At 44.7% G+C, this 20,467-nt stretch overlaps 1 protein-coding gene across 1 annotated transcript in view; it reads left to right on the top strand.

The window, feature by feature from the left end:
• slit3 (slit homolog 3) overlaps positions 1 to 20,467 on the top strand; it is an 88,458-nt gene that overhangs the window by 28,617 nt on the left and 39,374 nt on the right. The window contains exons 11-20 of the mRNA XM_079504791.1: positions 846 to 989; positions 1,926 to 2,069; positions 3,856 to 4,019; positions 8,707 to 8,839; positions 12,484 to 12,552; positions 12,703 to 12,774; positions 14,907 to 14,978; positions 17,529 to 17,600; positions 18,084 to 18,166; positions 18,271 to 18,351. Of these exons, the coding sequence (XP_079360917.1) occupies positions 846 to 989; positions 1,926 to 2,069; positions 3,856 to 4,019; positions 8,707 to 8,839; positions 12,484 to 12,552; positions 12,703 to 12,774; positions 14,907 to 14,978; positions 17,529 to 17,600; positions 18,084 to 18,166; positions 18,271 to 18,351 (1,034 nt within the window). The remainder of the gene's footprint in view (positions 1 to 845; positions 990 to 1,925; positions 2,070 to 3,855; positions 4,020 to 8,706; positions 8,840 to 12,483; positions 12,553 to 12,702; positions 12,775 to 14,906; positions 14,979 to 17,528; positions 17,601 to 18,083; positions 18,167 to 18,270; positions 18,352 to 20,467) is intronic.

Below are 20,467 nucleotides of genomic sequence, written 5' to 3'. Positions count from 1 at the left end.
TGGAGGAAGCGGGGAAGGAGGGAGGGATGGAGAGAACATTTAATTGAAATGGAAGATGGGCCTTCACTTCAGATTTACAGTCCTTATCTGCAACGTACTGGTGTGCATGTTTGTGTGCGGGTGCATGTGCATGTTTTTTTTTTGCGAGTGCATGTGTGTTAGAGGGAGACAGAGCAGAGAACGTCGGTTGATTTATTGACAAGGAAATTGCTAACCATCTAGCAGTGTCACTGACAGTATATAGATTGACCAGAGCCTATTTCAATTTACCTAGCCTTCTCAATTCCTCCCCTCTCCTCCCCTCTCCTCTCCTTTCCCATCTGATAAGAGGCAGCAGAAGCTAATAGGCACGACTTCAAATTACAGTAGCTGTGACAATTACTGTCTCAACTTATTGTCCGAGTAGACCAACTTTTCATTTTGTGTGTGTGTTGTGCGTGTGCGTGTGCGTGTGTGTGATCATTATCTTCTAGAGCTGTTGTGTGTGACCACTGATTACATATCAGTAAATCTATTTCACAAGACAATGATGAAATTCAGTGTAGTTAGCCGTTATTAGTTAGGGAACATGATTAATACCCACAATCTAATTGGAATAGTGATGTGTGAGTATGTGTGTACAGTTGTGCATGTACAGGTGTGCATGCAGGACAGTATGTGTGTGTGGGCACATACATTACAATGATTAAACATCACTTTGAGCCTATACGTTACCAGAGCTTGGGTTCCATGGCGATTTTGGATTGTCCTAGACCACTGAAAAAGTCCAACATTTTCTAAGAAATTTTGAGTTCAAATAAAATGTATGGCTAAGTATTTACACATTCCGATCTAACTCTCTGCAGCAATCTGAGTAACAACAAGCTGCGGGATATTCGAGAGGGTGCGTTTGACGGCGCCGGTGGAATCCTGGAGCTGCTGCTGACCGGAAACAAACTGACTGGACTGCAGGGACGCATGTTCAGAGGGCTTACTGGACTGAAAACTCTGTGAGTACAACTGTGTGTGTGTGTGTGTGTGTGTGTGCGTGTGCGCGTGTGTGTGTGTGTGTGTGTGTGTGTGCGATACAACCTCAACTGTACATTGAGATTTGCAAGCTAATAAATGACAGTATTCTTAACAGCGAGCAGATGTCACGCGACTAACTAACCCGTCAAGACTATGATCTATGGTAGCGACATGTTAATGCAGAGACTAGACTACTTGATGAAATTAAGCCCTCAAAGCCAAATGAAAGATTGAGTCTAAAGTAGTAGTAAAATGACAGGTCACCTCACAAATGAGGCAGCTTGGACACTTTGCAGTGCACAGTAATTTATTATTACGGGCTCATACTGTACATGGGACACTGTTGTAGCAGGCTAGGTCAATGTTTAGGGTAACAATTTTAGGGAAACAAGCTGTAGCTTAACAAACCACTGGCTTGTGCGTCTATACGTTAGCAAAGAACATTCTAATGGCATCATACAGCATCTGTATATGGCGGCTAATGACTGCCTAATGCTATGATCTCCGTCTATGTTAGCTAATGACTAGGTAATGCTATCATGGCATAGGCCTGTATTGAATTAAGGGGCTCCTTGCTCTAGTAATAGCCATGCTAAGTGGGTTAGCATGTCCCAGAGATAGCTAATGCTAACTAACTCAGTTAGCTCGGTCCCATATGTCTTCTCTGTCAAAGGCCAATGTCATATTAGCGCCGCGACTCTCTGTTGTCATACAGGGTCTGGTCTTCTTTATCTTGTTTTGCCTTATTTTATTCTAATTATTTTAATTGTTGCTTTTTATCTGTAGCCTACAAGCAAACAAGAGTTCGATATAAATAAAGTGTATTATTACGATATATAATTATGTTCTGTCTATGTGTGTGTGTGTGTGTGTGTGTGTGTGTGTGTGTGTGTGTGCATGTGCGTGTGTGTTTTCAGGATGCTACGTAGCAACCAGATCAGTTGTATTGACAACAGCACGTTCACGGGTCTGAGCTCTGTGCGCCTCCTGTCTCTGTATGACAACCGCATCTCCACAATCGCCCCGGCAGCCTTCTCTACTCTGCACTCCCTCTCCACCATGTAAGACACCCACGCACGAGACACACACACACACACACACACACACACACACACACACACACACACACACACACACACACACACACACACACACACACACACACACACACACACACACACACACACACACACACACACACACACACACACACACACACACACACACACACACACACACACACACACACACACACACACACACACACACAAACAATTTTGAGCGCTCACGCATAAACGAGAGCGAGAACCTGTTGGCCGATGTGTTGTTTCAGAAAGGATGGTGTCTGTATAATTAAAAGATTAACACGTTTGAGAAAGGAAGGAAGGCATTATGGCTGGAGTTTATTGCTTCACACCGAGGTCAACTCATTACAAAGAAGAAGGGAAATGATCTGTCCCCTATCTGTAATGTGCATGGCCGCACCACACACGGACGCATAATGAGGAGATTGAGCTTCCACTCTTCACTGTGCAGCAGCATGTGTGATTGAAGTCACCCGCACAGTCACAACAACACTACAGTTTACTGTCAATGGGAGTCATGCCATTCTGTCCTTTATGCTAGTTACTACATTGTAAAATAAATCACACTTGTGTCAAGTGAGGGGCGCCCACGCCCCACGGTATTTATTGACCACATGACGTCTTACTTCGTCATTTAGTGCCCTAAAGTTTAGGGCACTATAAATGACGACGTACGACATTTAGGTCGAGGGCCTAAACAAACATTAGACTTGGCTGGCAAACAATTTACGTCATAAGTGCTCTAAACAAACATTGTAATATCCTCAAAGTCCATCAACTTGGCTGGCAAACGATTTACACCATAAGTGCAATGCAATGCGGGACGTTGAGTGAGCTACTGTCTAAACGTTTAAAAAAATCTTCTTCACCTCTTAATCAATGCAAGAAATAGGGATGCCAGGTTTAACCACTTGAACTCCAGCAAACCGATTCTGGGTAGAACATTCACCAAAAATAGCAGACGATCTTGTAGATTTTTGGCGAAGAGAGTTGGTGTAGATCTAAAAAGAATGGCCTGGGCCATGGCTCAGTGGTCCAGGCACCTTGGCTGGTAATCCAGTCTGGCAGTGTGCCGCGGGTTCGACTCCCGATCCTGACGGCATGTCTTCCCCCCATCTCTCTCCCCATTTCCTGTCAGCCTACTGTCTGTCCCTCCATAAAAAAATATAACATAAAGGCGAAAGCCACAAAAAAAAAGATCTAAAAAGAATGCCCCATGTATAGAGCAACTGTAGTGTAGTAGAGGGTCTAAAGCCCAAACCACACCAAAGGGTCGGGTCGGGACAAAACGGGTTTTAAGGTAAAACCACACAATGCAACTCATTGCATTGCATTGCATTGGTGTGACTTGACTTACTTGACTTAATCCTCTTTACCCCGTCGAGGGGTATAGGGCGTCCACCAGAGCTCTCCATCTCACTCTCTTCTGGGCCTGCGCATTTGCTTCCTGCCAGCTCATTCCAATGTTCTTTAGGTCCTGGAGAGTGGAACGTCTCCAGGTGTTTCTCGGCCTACCCTGTTTCCTCTTCCCCTGTGGGTTGTAGTCCAGGGCCTGTCTGTGTCTTTTCTAAGGGTGTGGCCTATCCAGTTCCACTTTCTTCACATTGGTGTGGTTGACCTTAAAAAACATGTTGTCCCGACCCAACCCTTTGGTGTGGTTTGGGCTTAAGACTGGTTGAATAAAGAAACAAGATTACAAAAAAAAATTCTCTCTCGACTAAAATTAACACAGCTGCTCTGCCCCCCCCCCCCCCCCATGCAGCAACCTGCTGTCCAACCCCTACGTGTGTGACTGCCACCTGGCCTGGCTGGGCCAGTGGCTGAAGAGGACCCGCGTGGTGAGCGGGAACCCGCGCTGTCAGAAGCCAGCCTTCCTCAAGGAGATCCCCATCCAGGACGTGGCCGCGCCAGACTTCACCTGCGACGGTACGACGGCCTTTACTGCATGTCTTCCCCCCATCTCAAGTACAGTACTTAAGTAAATGTACTTAGTTACTTTCCACCACTGTCAAAGTGGGGGGATCCAGCAGGGACCCCCAGGGGTGATAGACGGGGGTTCCCAGTGGGTCTCCATCTAAATTGGTTAACATCAGTTCAACCACTTTGACCGTATCTGCTATTTGAAAGTTACTCACAATTGTATTTAGTTAGTAATCAATCTGGGAACCGCCTATGTTTTCATTCCCACTAACAACAATGCAATCTTTTCTTGAGAGATGAATTAGTCCACATGTGGACTTTGTCTTGGATTTCTTTCCACTGTCATTTACTGTTTGCCCAGAAAGAAACTTATAAGCACAGAGAGGAAAAGACAGGGATGATGCAAAGTAGACTACTTTTGTTTTGTGCATATGAGGGAGGAGTGGACACGCACACACACACACACACACACACACACACACACACACACACACACACACACACACACACACACACACACACACACACACACACACACACACACACACACACACACACACACACACACACACACACACACACACACACACACACACACACAGTGTGGAAAGAGAGACAGAGAAGAGATAGAGAGATATTGAGTCTGTAATGTGATCTGTCGTGAGCTTAGAGCATCTCTATCGCGCGCGCGCGCACACACACACACGCACACGCACACGCACACGCACACGCACACGCACACGCACACGCGCACACGCACAGTGTCTGAAGGGTATTGTGAGGACAGTGGGATCGTTAACCAGCCGACTGCCTCGGATGACATCACTCGGCGGTGGTTTCCAGGGTGATGCTGCCGTTACCACGACGATGCCAGCCTGGCGACGGCAGCTGTCGTCGGCACGGTGGTGGAGTTTGACGCTGCAAATGAGCAGGCAGTCTGCAGGGCTCTGTGTGGCAACCTTCTGTCTGTGTGAAGATGAGCAGGCAGTCTGCAGGGCTCTGTGTGGCAACATTCTGTCTGTGTGAAGATGAGCAGGCAGTCTGCAGGGCTCTGTGTGGCAACATTCTGTCTGTGTGAAGATGAGCAGGCAGTCTGCAGGGCTCTGTGTGGCAACATTATCTCTGTGTGAAGATGAGCAGGCAGTCTGCAGGGCTCTGTGTGGCAACATTATGTCTGTGTGAAGATGAGCAGGCAGTCTGCAGGGCTCTGTGTGGCAACATTATGTCTGTGCCTTCTTCCTTGTTTATTTGTTTCTGCTGTCGTTTCCTTCTTGTTTTAGCTCTCCACCTGTATCAATCTGTCACTATCTTCGTCCTCTCTCTCCCCTTGTATGCAGTCTTGCAGTTGTGGGAAAAAGTACCCGCATTTCCTTTTACTTAAGTAAAGGTATCAATACTGCAATGTAGAAATGCTCTCTTACAAGTAAAACAAAGTACAACAAATTGTATGTGAGTAAAAGTAGGACATGTATTGGCATTAAAATGTGCTTAAAGTACCAAATGTAAAAGCAGTGATTATGCAGAAGTCTCCATTTCAAGTTTTCAAATGTATACAAATCTTTTAAAATTTTCATATCTACAAGCTCACAATGTGTCGCATCGTTGCGCATTGTGAGCTGGTAGATCTGCTATTTTCAAATGGCCAAAATGTATTTAGGGCTTAAGTGGTTGATGTAGCCTATGTTTTGTACTAATAATCAAAATCTACAAAGTAACTAGTAACTACATTTCTCAAATAAATGTAGTGGAGTTTGCGATGTAGTGGAGTAGAAGTTAAAGTACTGGAAATTGGAAATACTTCCAGTAAGATACAAATACCTCAAAAGTGTACAAAAACAGTTTCACTGCCTATGGCGAGATTGGGCGACATAATTTAATGATCACAGGTCTTGGCGTCTTGGCATTTTTGGAGGTCAATAAAAAATCATCGCGACCGCGCGGGATCCTTTCTAGCGCTTGATGAGAACGAAAGTATGTGCCCTGTGCCCCGGACATGATTCTGTGTTCCCGGAAGTGCGTCAATTTCGGTGGTGTCGCTTCAAATAGGGACCGTGTGGGCTGAAAACCATGGCAGAGTTAAGTAAATGTACTTAGTTACTTTCCACCACTGCCTATCTCTCTGATCTCATATTCATATATCATCACTCTCTACTTAAAGCTCACTCTTTTTCCAGCAAGTTACAGTGAATTAGTTTGGAGAGCACTCGAGAACGGGCTGGCTTAGGAAACTCAATAATACACACACACACACACACACACACACACACACACACACACACACACACACACACACACACACACACACACACACACACACACACACACACACACACACAGAATCACACACACACACACACACGTCTCCACACAAATAGCCGGTATATATTTAGCTCAGTGAAAATGGCTACGGGGCAGTGCCCAGTAACAGCCAGGGGAGAGGTGAGGCGATTGAATTTGTGGGGACGACATTTAGTGGTCATTTAAATGTTAGCACAATCAGCCAAACTGCACAGAGAGTCAGCACAGGGCTTTACCACCCCCAACCTACAAACTACTGAAGTGCGCACACACACAGTATCACAAAAGAGAGTAATATGTGCTTGACTACACTTCAGCATGTGCACTGTGGCCATAGGATATTCACATGCACACTTAAACGTACTGAGAACTTGAAGCTGCCATGTACACAAGCATAGGGCAGGCACATGCCAGGACACACACACACACACACACACACACACACACACACACACACACACACACACACACACACACACACACACACACACACACACACACACACACACACACACACACACACACACACACACACACACACACACACACACACACACACACACACACACACACACACACACACACACGCCCCCGGTGGACAAAAAATGAGTGTAATCAGGCTAGCCAACTGTAACACGATTCAGCAGCATGCACGCACGCACGCACACACACGCAGATTGGAACTGTGTTGTCATTGGCTCAATGTCCAGTCTTCATTATGTTCCATTAAGGTCTTAACTCACAGTACTGCTACTTTTACATCTGGGCGGCCAGGCCAACCTTTTACACTGTGTGTGTGTGTGTGTGTGTGTGTGTGTGTGTGTGTGTGTGTGTGTGTGTGTGTGTGTGTGTGTGTGTGTGTGTGTGTGTGTGTGTGTGTGTGCGCGCGTGTGACAGTCAGTCAAGGCAATGGACAGAGTCTCCAGCCAAGAACAACATGCTTGCCTCTGATCCCTGTTAACTCGATCAGCGTATTACCATGATTATAATCACTCATACTGTATGCTGGTAGCCTGCCTGTGTGCGTGCGTGCGCGCGTGCATGCTTCCAGCTTGAAAGAAGAGCTATGCAGGTTTATGTGTTGAAGAAGTGGAGGTGGAGACAGCTATACAAACTCCACAAAGGGCCTCATAGGACCGTTGACCTTTGTCTGTGACCAGAACTACATGTTGGTGGCTGGCTCGTATAGTGCAGTTCCACATGCATTCCATTGCTGCCGAGTGGAAACCTTTTTTATTATTATTATCTTTAAAACATATTAAAAAATAGCCCAAATTAAATATGCCGGTGAATTGCAGGCATTTCAAGCAAATGGGGACACGGTTCAAGTAGCCAACATGGACAACTCATGTGTCCAAAACGGCTACTATTCAGAATTCCAATTAAACAATATCAAAAGTAGCATATCTACAAGCTGGAAACGTGTCGCTTCGTGCCATGATTGGAGCTTGTATATCTGCTACTTTGGATATTTTTGTGTGACACACTGACACTGTAGTGCAGTATGATCAAGTAGGGCATTCTTTTCCCCCCAAAAAGTGAAAACATGGAGATAGGAGGTTTCTTCCCAGACAGTGACGATATATAGTATAGGTTACAGTACATAGTATACAGTACAGAGTACATAGTATACAGTACAGAGTACATAGTATACAGTACATAGCTTCTTTCCGTCAGATCAACAGGACGTGATACAAGGAGCAGGGAGTGCGAGGGCGTGAGGTGCAGTCTGACTCTCAAGAGCTGAGTTTTCAGACTGCGGCAGAAAATGGCTAGTGAGTCTGCAGTCCTGACTCAGGGGGGAGGTCACTCCACAGGCTGGGAGACAGGAAGGAGAAGAGATGGGACTTAACTAGGGGTGGGAAATATCGTGATAAATATTGTCGAGACGATACAATGTCTCCGTTATATGCCTTCTTAGAGATGGCATGCTTTTTTATTTACTTAAGTAAAAGTATCAATTACCTGTTGTAGAAACACTCTGTTACAAGTCTGGTATAAAACATGTACTTGAGTAAAAGTACAAACGTATTGGCATCAAAATGTATTTAAAGTACACATTATACAGTAAAAGTAAAATTACTCAGTCATTATACATATGTCCCATTTCAAGTGTCAAATATGACACAGGTGTCACATGTTTATGGGTGTATAAAAGATCTTTTGTACTTAAGTACAGTACTTGAGTAAATGTACATAGTTACTTTACACATGTGAAGGGGGGGCGTGTTGTGCAGAGGTGAGTTGAATTGAGTGCGTATAGTACGTGAAACATAATGAAATCTGACACAATCTGTCTATTTTGTTTTGCTCCCTCCTCTGTGTCTCTTGGTCTCTCCCTCTCATCTGTCCTCTCTCTCTCTCTCTCTCTCTCTCTCTCTCTGTCTGTCTGCAGGCACGGAGGATAACGGGTGTCTGCCTGCCTCCCGTTGCCCTGACGTGTGCACGTGCTCAGATGGGGTGGTGCGGTGCAGCAACCGTGGCCTGCACTCACTCCCCAAGGGCATTCCCAAGGACACCACCGAACTGTGAGCTGCACGCACACACAACCCAGCATGCACGTGTGCCCACACGCTCACACATATTGACAAACATGCACCACACAGAGACTTTATACTTTCAGAATATTCCACACGTACAGTGTACATTCTACACACACACACACACACACACACACACACACACACACACACACACACACACACACACACACACACACACACACACACACACACACACACACACACACACACACACACACACACACACACACACACACACACACACACACACACACACACACACACACACAGGCTGTGTGGGATCAATAGCAGTGATTACGTATTGATCATGTGAGAAGAAGACACTTCATCTTGCTGTCTACATGACCTATTTATGACCCGAGAGCATGTTTGAGGGCTGATGGAGGAGGAACAGAGAGAGATGGCAGTGGAGGTGAAGAATGGAGGAGGAAGAGAGAGAGATGGCACCCGTTTTGAATGTCATCAATGCACTGAAAGGGACAAAATCACGTTTAATCACAGCATCGAATGCTGCAGTAGACACGTCTGACCTACCGCAACCAGCTGCAGTAGACACGTCTGACCTACCGCAACCAGCTGCAGTAGACACGTCTGACCTACCGCAACCAGCTCCAGTAGACACGTCTGACCTACCGCAACCAGCTGCAGTAGACACGTCTGACCTACCGCAACCAGCTGCAGTAGACACGTCTGACCTACCGCAACCAGCTGCAGTAGACACGTCTGACCTACCGCAACCAGCTCCAGTAGACACGTCTGACCTACCGCAACCAGCTGCAGTAGACACGTCTGACCTACCGCAACCAGCTGCAGTAGACACGTCTGACCTACTGCAACCAGCTCCAGTAGACACGTCTGACCTACTGCAACCAGCTCCAGTAGACACGTCTGACCTACTGCAACCAGCTCCAGTAGACACGTCTGACCTACTGCAACCAGCTCCAGTAGACACGTCTGACCTACTGCAACCAGCTCCAGTAGACACGTCTGACCTACCGCAACCAGCTGCAGTAGACACGTCTGGCCTACCGCAACCAGCTGCAGTAGACACGTCTGGCCTACCGCAACCAGCTGCAGTAGACACGTCTGGCCTACCGCAACCAGCTCCAGTAGACACGTCTGACCTACTGCAACCAGCTGCAGTAGACACGTCTGACCTACCGCAACCAGCTGCAGTAGACACGTCTGACCTACCGCAACCAGCTGCAGTAGACACGTCTGGCCTACCGCAACCAGCTCCAGCGCGAAGCGTTATATTGTGACGAAATTCAGTAGACTGCATTCTGCGTTGATCACGGCTACTGTGTTGACAGCGACGACGCACGTTGTCCGACATTACTAACCCTAACACTAAATCTAACCTAACTCTAACCCTAAGCAACCCAGCAACGTAACCTCATATCAGTCTTAACCGGCCACATAAGTCCCCTAACCTCATATCAGTCTTAACCAGCAGTCCCCTAACCTCATATCAGTCTTAACCGGCCACATAAATCCCCTAACCTCATATCAGTCTTAACCGGCCACATAAGTCCCCTAACCTCATATCAGTCTTAACCAGCAACGTAACCTCATATCAGTCTTAACCAGCAACGTAACCTCATATCAGTCTTAACCAGCAACGTAAGTCCCCTAACCTCATATCAGTCTTAACCAGCAACGTAAGTCCCCTAACCTCATATCAGTCTTAATCAGCAACGTAAGTCCCCTAACCTCATATCAGTCTTAACCAGCAACGTAAGTCCCCTAACCTCATATCAGTCTTAATCAGCAACGTAAGTCCCCTAACCTCATATCAGTCTTAACCAGCAACGTACGTAAGTCCCCTAACCTCATATCAGTCTTAACCAGCAACGTAAGTCCCCTAACCTCATATCAGTCTTAATCAGCAATGTAAGTCCCCTAACCTCATATCAGTCTTAATCAGCAACGTAAGTCCCCTAACCTCATATCAGTCTTAATCAGCAACATAAGTCCCCTAACCTCATATCAGTCTTAATCAGCAACGTAAGTCCCCTAACCTCATATCAGTCTTAACCAGCAACGTAAGTCCCCTAACCTCATATCAGTCTTAATCAGCAACGTAAGTCCCCTAACCTCATATCAGTCTTAATCAGCAACATAAGTCCCCTAACCTCATATCAGTCTTAATCAGCAACATAAGTCCCCTAACCTCATATCAGTCTTAATCAGCAACGTAAGTCCCCTAACCTCATATCAGTCTTAACCATCAACGTAAGTCCCCTAACCTCACATCAGTCTTAACCAGCAACGTAAGTCCCCTAACCTCATATCAGTCTTAACCAGCAACGTAAGTCCCCTAACCTCATATCAGTCTTAACCAGCAACGTAAGTCCCCTAACCTCATATCAGTCTTAACCAGCAACGTAAGTCCCCTAACCTCATATCAGTCTTAACCAGCAACGTAAGTCCCCTAACCTCATATCAGTCTTAACCAGCAACGTAAGTCCCCTAACCTCATATCAGTCTTAACCAGCAACGTAAGTCCCCTAACCTCATATCAGTCTTAATCAGCAACGTAAGTCCCCTAACCTCATATCAGTCTTAATCAGCAACGTAAGTCCCCTAACCTCATATCAGTATTAACCAGCAACGTAAGTCCCCTAACCTCATATCAGTCTTAATCAGCAACGTAAGTCCCCTAACCTCATATCAGTCTTAACCAGCAACGTAAGTCCCCTAACCTCATGTCAGTCTTAACCAGCCAAATACTGTAAGTCAGTTTCAAAACAGTAACTGATATCATATGAATGCAGCTACTGAGCTCTTGGTAGGTCAGTAGACGCTACTGAGAGCATTCAATGCTCTGATTAAACAGGATTTTGTCCCTTTCAGTGCATTGATGGCATTGGAAGCGGGTGGAGGAAGAAGAGAGAGAGATGACAGGGGAGGAGGAGGAGGAGAGTAGAATGGAGAGACTGACAGGGGAGGAGGAGGAGGAGAGTAGAATGGAGAGACTGACAGGGGAGGAGGAGGAGGAGAGTAGAATGGAGAGACTGACAGGGGAGGAGGAGGAGGAGAGTAGAATGGAGAGACTGACAGGGGAGGAGGAGGAGGAGAGTAGAATGGAGAGACTGACAGGGGAGGAGGAGGAGGAGAGTAGAATGGAGAGACTGACAGGGGAGGAGGAGGAGGAGAGTAGAATGGAGAGACTGACATCAGACACTAAATCACACACTAAGTCTCACACATGCATTCATCATTGCTGTCGGGCGGAAACCTCCTACTGTATCTCCATAGTCTAACGGTTAGACTATGGAGGATATTGTGTTCTTTTTTCATAATTAACGCCCTACTTGATCATACCAGCCCTACAGCACCACACAAAAGTAAAGTAGCAGATCTACAAGCTCAAAAATCGGCTACTTTTGCTATTGTTTTATTTTGACCAACAGTGTGAGCTTTCCACCCAGCAGAGACCATATTCCTTAATGCAGTGATCCTCAAACGGTGGGCTGTGGCCCACTGGTGGGCCGTGAGGGTATTGCAAGTGGGCCCCCAAATAATTGGCAAAACGCTAACGCTACGTGTGTGTGTGTGTGTGTGTGTGTGTGTGTGTGTGTGTGTGTGTGTGTGTGCTTGTGTGTGTGTGTGTCCTTGCCCCGCAGGTACCTAGAGGGTAACTTGCTCACCGCTGTACCAAAGGAGCTGTCTGGCCTGAAGCAGCTGTCTCTGGTGTATGTGACGTGACACCTCTCTGCACGCTAGCACTGTGTAGTGTTTCAACTCTCATTGTTCAACATTTTATGAAACTTTATTGTATGATTTTAATGTAGCGTGTGTGTGTGTGTGTGTGTGTGTGTGTGTGTGTGTGTGTGTGTGTGTAGGGATCTCAGTAACAACAGCATCAACACCGTGGCAGCGTACGCCTTCAGCAACATGACCGAACTAGCCACGCTGTAAGTTGCCATGACAACACACATGTATCTCTCTACCCACCACGGCCAGACACTGCATTGTATGTGCGTGTGCGTGTGTGTGTGTGTGCACACGTGCGTGCGTGCGTGCGTGCGTGCGTGCGACGTGCTTGCATGCGTGCATGTGTGTGTGTACAACATAAATCAGTGTCTGCTTCCCTTCTTCGTGATTAATCATCATATCTGCAGATTATTTCTCCAAACTACCCCCCCCCCCCCCACACACACACACACACACACACCTTCTCTCATCAGTATGCCCTCTTCGTATCCTATCTTCTCTGTTTACTAAAGGCTGTAACTATACAGATTATGTTCTTAACTTCTTACCTATTGTTCCAGTGTGTCAAGCGATAGCAGCCTATCAGCTATTTCTTGAAATGTTTTCAAACTTTTCACCTATAATGGACAGGCCCAAATTAGCCATTTATTATCAATAGATAGTTTCGTGAAATTATCGATTGATGATTTTCTTTTTTAATAAATGGGTAAATCCGATTGGTTTGCTTAACTACTGCACCCCTATACTGTTTACCTTTCTCTCCTCCTGTCTCTGACTGACAGTCATCGTTTCTCTTTGTACTGTAAGTCTCAAAAAAACTATATCTGCTCCTTTTCCTGGTATCGTCCTCCAACCAGCCTCACTGGTTTCTACCCCCCCACACACACACACACACACACACACACACACACACACACACACACACACACACACACACACACACACACACACACACACACACACACACACACACACACACACACACACACACACACACACACACACACACACACACACACACACACACACACACACACACACACACACACACACACACACACACACACACACACACACACACACACAGCATGTCCCCATCATGCTTTCTTGGCTTACTAGCTGACAGGTAAAGTGTTTGCAATGTTTGTGTGTCTCTCTCTCTCTCTGTGTGTGTGTGTGTGTGTGTGTGTGTGTGTGTGTGTGTGTGTGTGTGTGTGTGTGTGTGTGTGTGTGTGTGTGTGTGTGTGTGTGTACAAGATAAATGTAAAAAACAAAAACAAAAAAACCTTTATTTGTGTTTTTCTCTTCTCTTGCGTTGGTTGATATATAGAGTAATATGGGTGTTGAAAATGCCAATGACTTTGATGAGAGTCTCTGTCATTGAAATGCGTGTGAGGAAAAAAAAGGAAAAACTTTAAACATGTTATTGAAATTGCATCTGTGAATATTTCACCCCAAACTATTAATTTGGCGATGCTACGTTCCTGCAGGTTGATGCTTTTATATCCACATACTAGTAAAAACTCAAACTAGTAAAAACAATCAATTAAAAACATACTATGCCGCTTTATTGCCACGTGCCAATTGTGTGAATGTAATCACACAAAATAAACACCTGCGGGACATTAAAGGACATTAATGTTTGATTGATACTACAACGATGGGGCTACAATAGCTCATCTGCAAGCTCACAGCTTGTAGATCAGCTAGTGTAGGTGCAAGCTCACAGCTTGTAGATCAGCTAGTGTAGGTGCAAGCTCACAGCTTGTAGATCAGCTAGTGTTGGTGCAAGCTCACAGCTTGTAGATCAGCTATAGTGTAGGTACAATGCAAGCTCACAGCTTGTAGATCAGCTAGTGTAGGTGCAAGCTCACAGCTTGTAGATCAGCTATAGTGTAGGTGCAAGCTCACAGCTTGTAGATCAGCTATAGTGTAGGTGCAAGCTCACAGCTTGTAGATCAGCTATAGTGTAGGTGCAAGCTCACAGCTTGTAGATCAGCTATAGTGTAGGTGCAATGCAAGCTCACAGCTTGTAGATCAGCTAGTGTAGGTGCAATGCAAGCTCACAGCTTGTAGATCAGCTATAGTGTAGGTGGCGGTGCAAGCTCACTAAAGTACAAAGCTCTTTTCCTGTGTGTTGCTGGTGAATGTGTGCGTGCACCTGAAGTGGGACGCAGATTCAATCAATCCTCTCTCTCTTCTCTCTCTGTCCTTCCTGTGAGGTTTAGGCTGTTTTCTTTCTGAAATGTCTTTAGTGTTGCATTCCAGCAGTGTGTTGAATCTAACATTACTCTTATCTCTCTCTCTCTCTCTCTCTCTCCCTCCCTGACAGTATCCTGAGTTATAATCAGATCCGCTGCATCCCCGTCCAGGCCTTCGATGGTCTCAAGTCTCTACGGCTGCTGTGAGTAGTAGTAGTATATTAAAGTCACCCCCCCCCACCCCTTTTTCCCCATACTGTACATGTTTTTCCCTTTTTTACTTTCTTTATAATATGATGATGATTTCCTTTTCTTCATAGAAGTGTATATTTGTTCGTCTTCTGATGAATTGAAAATGGAGGACCCTGATGTAAACAAGTCTTGTGCTTTTCATGGTTTCGTCCTCAAAGTGCAGTTTTTGAGTGGTGCAGCCACTCCTAGGAACAGCAATGTCTGTCCCTCCCTATGTCTGTCTGTATGTCCGTATGTATGTTTAGGGTACCAACAGGGGGCGCTGTTGCACCACTCACTTCAGACAGGTCTGATTTTTGTATTGACTTGTGCTTTCGTTTGAATTGCACCCATTCTACATAAGGTGAAATAAAAAAATTCAATCAATCAATCAAACCCTATATACTAGGCTATTAGATCCTGTCCTTTCCCCTCTACACCAAATGTCTTCGCCAAAAATAGACAAGGTCGACTCACAGCACTGCACATTAAGAGGTCTAATCACTGCACCCCATATTAGGGACACTAGGGTTCATGTGATTAAAAAAAAATACAATTTGTTGTTGTAAAATATAAAAAGTCAACAGACTTTTTATATTTTACCTTTGGCAAGAAGCACTGTTGATATAATAATCGAGCACGTCTCATCTTGCTTTAGAATAGAGAACTAGCAATAGGGTGGAGAGAAGTTTACTGCAGTAAAGTTGAACCTTGGGCATATTGGTCCAACCCAGAGCTTTCATCTATGACTGATTGTCAACAGTTACCTCTCCACGTTCCTCCTCTCTCTTTCTCTCACCCTATCACTCAGTAACTCCCCCCCCCCCACACACCCCTCTCTCTCTCCTCATTCATATCCAACCTCTTCTCTTGTCTCTTGTGTATCCCTCACTGTTTTCGCCTACCACCATCCTTTCCTTCTCTCATTCCGACTCCCTCCTTCCATTCTCTCCTCCTGTCCGACCCTCCCTCTCTCCCCCTGTTTGATGGATAGACCTTCAGTCTCTGTTTCTCTCTGTCATCCATCTGGTGCTCCACCCGCTGCCTTCTAACACACACACACACACAGGTATGCACAGATTTCAAGGAGACACACATGCACGCATACAAACACGCACCTCTGGTTTCTCTGGTTTGGGAAATCCATCCACAAATGAATACGCACGCATGCACACGCACACACACACACACGCACACACACACACACACACACACACACACACACACACACACACACACACACACACACACACACACACACACACACACACACACAAACAATTGTGGTTGCTTAAGTATAGTATATTCATATTCATCACCAACTCAGATAAGACGCCTGAGGGCGAGAAGCGACGAGGTCGTGTGCACGCATCCGCCTCGTTGACGGAAGACTGCTGGGCGAGCGCTAGCGCTTTGGCATGGGGGGGTCAGCTCAACATGGAATGAATTCTGTACTGGCCATATAAGGAGCATGTTTTGAGGTCAGATCAACATATGGAATGTCAGAACAGGTCAGCTCCATACAGTATAGGAGATCTAAGGGTGGTAGCGGGGACCAAACAAATAATTACAAAAAGTGTTGTAACCTGCCGTTTTTTTCTTCTTTCTAATTCTTTGTTCGGCCCAAAAGTGTTTGTTGTCATGATTTGTCACAACTCGAGTTGGCTTTGTACGAGGCTTAAAAGGTCTTTAAATAAATACTTTTTGAAATGTCTATGAGGAAAATGAACGGGGAATCCTTTCCTGGGCCCTGGTAGGGGGGCGGGACTGCAACGCTCTATACTCAGGGATGTACACGCCCAAACTGCATCTGGAACATTTTCCAATTAGCATCAACATTGCCCGTCATCTTAGGTTTACCTGGATGCTTGAGCTTCTCCATCTTGCCACAACTCGACTTGTCTTACTGTGAAGTTTATCTTGTTGCTACACCAACAAGGCCTACTGGCAAACTGCTCTGCTATGAACTGGCTAGCTGCTACGTTGGCTAAACACAGGCATGCAAGGTTGAAATGCAACACTGGGAGTTGTGTCAAAGAAAGAATTGCTGCACCGTGCGCTCCTGGTATCATGTGTGTTGCATCAACACACAGATAGAGACAATGGGCCCTATTATGTGTGTCTTAAGTACCAGGTCTTATGACTTAACTTAAGACCTGGAGGCGTGGTCAATGCTGTTTGGCCACTCAGAATAGCCAAATGGCATTGATCACGCCTCCAGGTCTTAAGTTAAGTAATAAGACCTGGTACTTAAGACATGCATAATAGGGCCCATTGAATCCAGCAGCATTCCATTTGTATTTAACGTTTGCAGTATTTCACCATTAATCTTAGTCTGTTACAAACACTCTATTGTTGCTTTGTCCATTTCTTTGTCCATGGTATCTCTCTCTAAGTCCTTCCCATCATCTGCTCTCATGATAGGTTGATTATGTGAACAAACCAGAAGATGCTAATAAACAGCTTAAATGTGTAGAAATAGATGTGATGTATTCAAACTGACCCTCTATCTCGTCCTGCAGGACTCTCCATGGCAACGACCTTTCAACTATCCCAGAAGGAGCTTTCAACCACCTGACCTCTCTGTCCCACCTGTGAGTACGACCCTGTGCATACTGTGTGTGTGTGTGTGTGTGTGTGTGCGTGCGTGCGTGCGTGCGTGCGTGCGTGCGTGCGTGCGTGCGTGCGTGCCGGCGTGCCGGCGTGCCGGCGTGCGTGCCGGCGTGCGTGCCGGCGTGTGTGCGTGCGTGCCGGCGTGTGTTTTAAGATACTGAATTGTAATCTAATCTACTGATTAGTTTATTTAACCCATTACACCAGGAAAGCATCTGTGTCATTTTAGATTCTCGCATTAGCTATTCCGAAATAGCAGATATACAAGCTCACAGCAACAGGGATTTTTCAAACTCTTCGAAAAGTGTGAGAACTCCTGATTTAAAGGCATTTGTGTAATCTTAATGCATTAGTGTAAATTGGAGTGTGTGTGTGTGTGTGTGTGTGTGTGTGTGTGTGTGTGTGTGTGTGTGTGTGTGTGTGTGTGTGTGTGCGTGTGCATGTGTGTGCGTGCGTGTGTGTAGGGCTCTCGGCGCCAACCCTCTGTACTGTAACTGTGACCTGCGGTGGCTCTCTCAGTGGGTCAAGGCTGGCTTTAAAGAACCTGGTAAGAAGATTATTATTATTATGTAATATGCCCTATATAATGCAGCGTAAATACTATAATCTAGTATAGAATATACTGTTATGACCCGAGTGTTTTTTCTTCAGGCATCGCTCGCTGCACGGGTCCTCCTGACATGGCTGACAGACTGCTGCTCACCACTCCACTCAACAGGTTCCAATGTAAAGGTAGAATACACCACTATTTAGGATTAGATTCCAGTGTAAAGGTAGAATACACCACTATTTAGGATTAGATTCCAGTGTAAAGGTAGAATACACCACTATTTAGGATTAGATTCCAGTGTAAAGGTACTGTAGAATACACCACTATTTAGGATTAGATTCCAGTGTAAAGGTAGAATACACCACTATTTAGGATTAGATTCCAGTGTAAAGGTAGAATACACCACTATTTAGGATTAGATTCCAGTGTAAAGGTAGAATACACCACTAGTTAGGATTAGATTCCAGTGTAAAGGTACTGTAGAATACACCACTAGTTAGGATTAGATTCCAGTGTAAAGGTAGAATACACCACTATTTAGGATTAGATTCCAGTGTAAAGGTAGAATACACCACTAGTTAGGATTAGATTCCAGTGTAAAGGTAGAATACACCACTATTTAGGATTAGATTCCAGTGTAAAGGTACTGTAGAATACACCACTAGTTAGGATTAGATTCCAGTGTAAAGGTAGAATACACCACTATTTAGGATTAGATTCCAGTGTAAAGGTACTGTAGAATACACCACTATTTAGGATTAGATTCCAGTGTAAAGGTAGAATACACCACTATTTAGGATTAGATTCCAGTGTAAAGGTACTGTAGAATACACCACTAGTTAGGATTAGATTCCAGTGTAAAGGTAGAATACACCACTAGTTAGGATTAGATTCCAGTGTAAAGGTAGAATACACCACTATTTAGGATTAGATTCCAGTGTAAAGGTAGAATACACCACTAGTTAAGATTAGATTCCAGTGTAAAGGTAGAATACACCACTAGTTAGGATTCGATTCCAGTGTAAAGGTAGAATACACCACTAGTTAAGATTAGATTCCAGTGTAAAGGTAGAATACACCACTATTTAGGATTAGATTCCAGTGTAAAGGTAGAATACACCACTAGTTAAGATTAGATTCCAGTGTAAAGGTAGAATACACCACTATTTAGGATTAGATTCCACACCGCTATTTAGGATTAGGGGTTTTCCTGCCAATGAATGAACCCCAAATTGATATGCAGTAAAGGCCGCGGACCACCATCTGAAAATGTACCGTATACGCCCTCTAGGGCTGCAACTAAGGATTATTTTCATAATCGATTCATTGGCCGATTATTTAAACGATTAATCGGGTTATATGCCATTTATTTAGCTATCACCTTAAAAAATATTTTAGGTTATTTTAGACATGTTCTAACTAACAAAAAAGACATTAAAGATGAATAATTAATTCAAAAATACATTATTACATTTTGCTTCGCTGCTGCTTAGGCTCCTATTCAAATAAAAGACAAACTAATTTGAAATTAATTAAAGCCACCCATGGTACCTTTACTCTTATTCTTAGACTGCATACATTTGATTAAAGAATAGCTACACATGTGTCCGTCAAAAAGGAACAGTAGTGGTCTTTTAAACTCAGATAGGTCATTTGAAATAATTATTCAAGCATGTTTTGTTCTTGATCCAATAATCCTGCATTCAGGTAGAGACATAGTTGTATTGGCTTTAATGGTAACGTACAATAGAAACGCCATCTTACAAATACTGCAGGTAAACCTTTTCTTTAAGATGTTGAGGGTAAAATGGCCTCAGACCTTAGATGTTTTTGGATACCATGTGATTCTGCATTATTATGTGTCATATTTTGCTTTGCAGTAGCTAGTGTGCATGTGCAACTATCATCAGATTGTAAGGGAAGAGAGATGGCTCACTCCTCTTTAGTTTAGTTACACAAACTATGGTTAAGTGGAAAAATCACACCCGTGTGAAGTGAGGGGCGCTAATATATTAAAGTCTAACTCATGTTGCTATGATTAGGTGATGTAAGGGATAGGGACAAGATGACGTACATTTTCCCTTCATTGTCAATGGCGTTTTTAAAACAAACCCCTCAAAAACACCCATTATTAATTGCAAAAAACTATTACGATTAATCGTTGCAGCCTTAACACCCACTGATTTGAAAACCAATCATGAATGTCACTTTATGAAGGTACTGCAATACAGTGGTTGTTTCTTTTTACTTTCCAAATAGTTTCCACTCGATCACATACAATTTAGATGTCACCAGATG

This window comes from Electrona antarctica (assembly GCF_951216825.1).
Source record: "Electrona antarctica genome assembly, chromosome: 1".
In the NCBI taxonomy this organism is placed as follows: Eukaryota; Metazoa; Chordata; class Actinopteri; order Myctophiformes; family Myctophidae; genus Electrona; species Electrona antarctica.
Note: the sequence above shows the minus strand (reverse complement) of the source record. Positions and strands in the feature narration are given on the sequence as shown.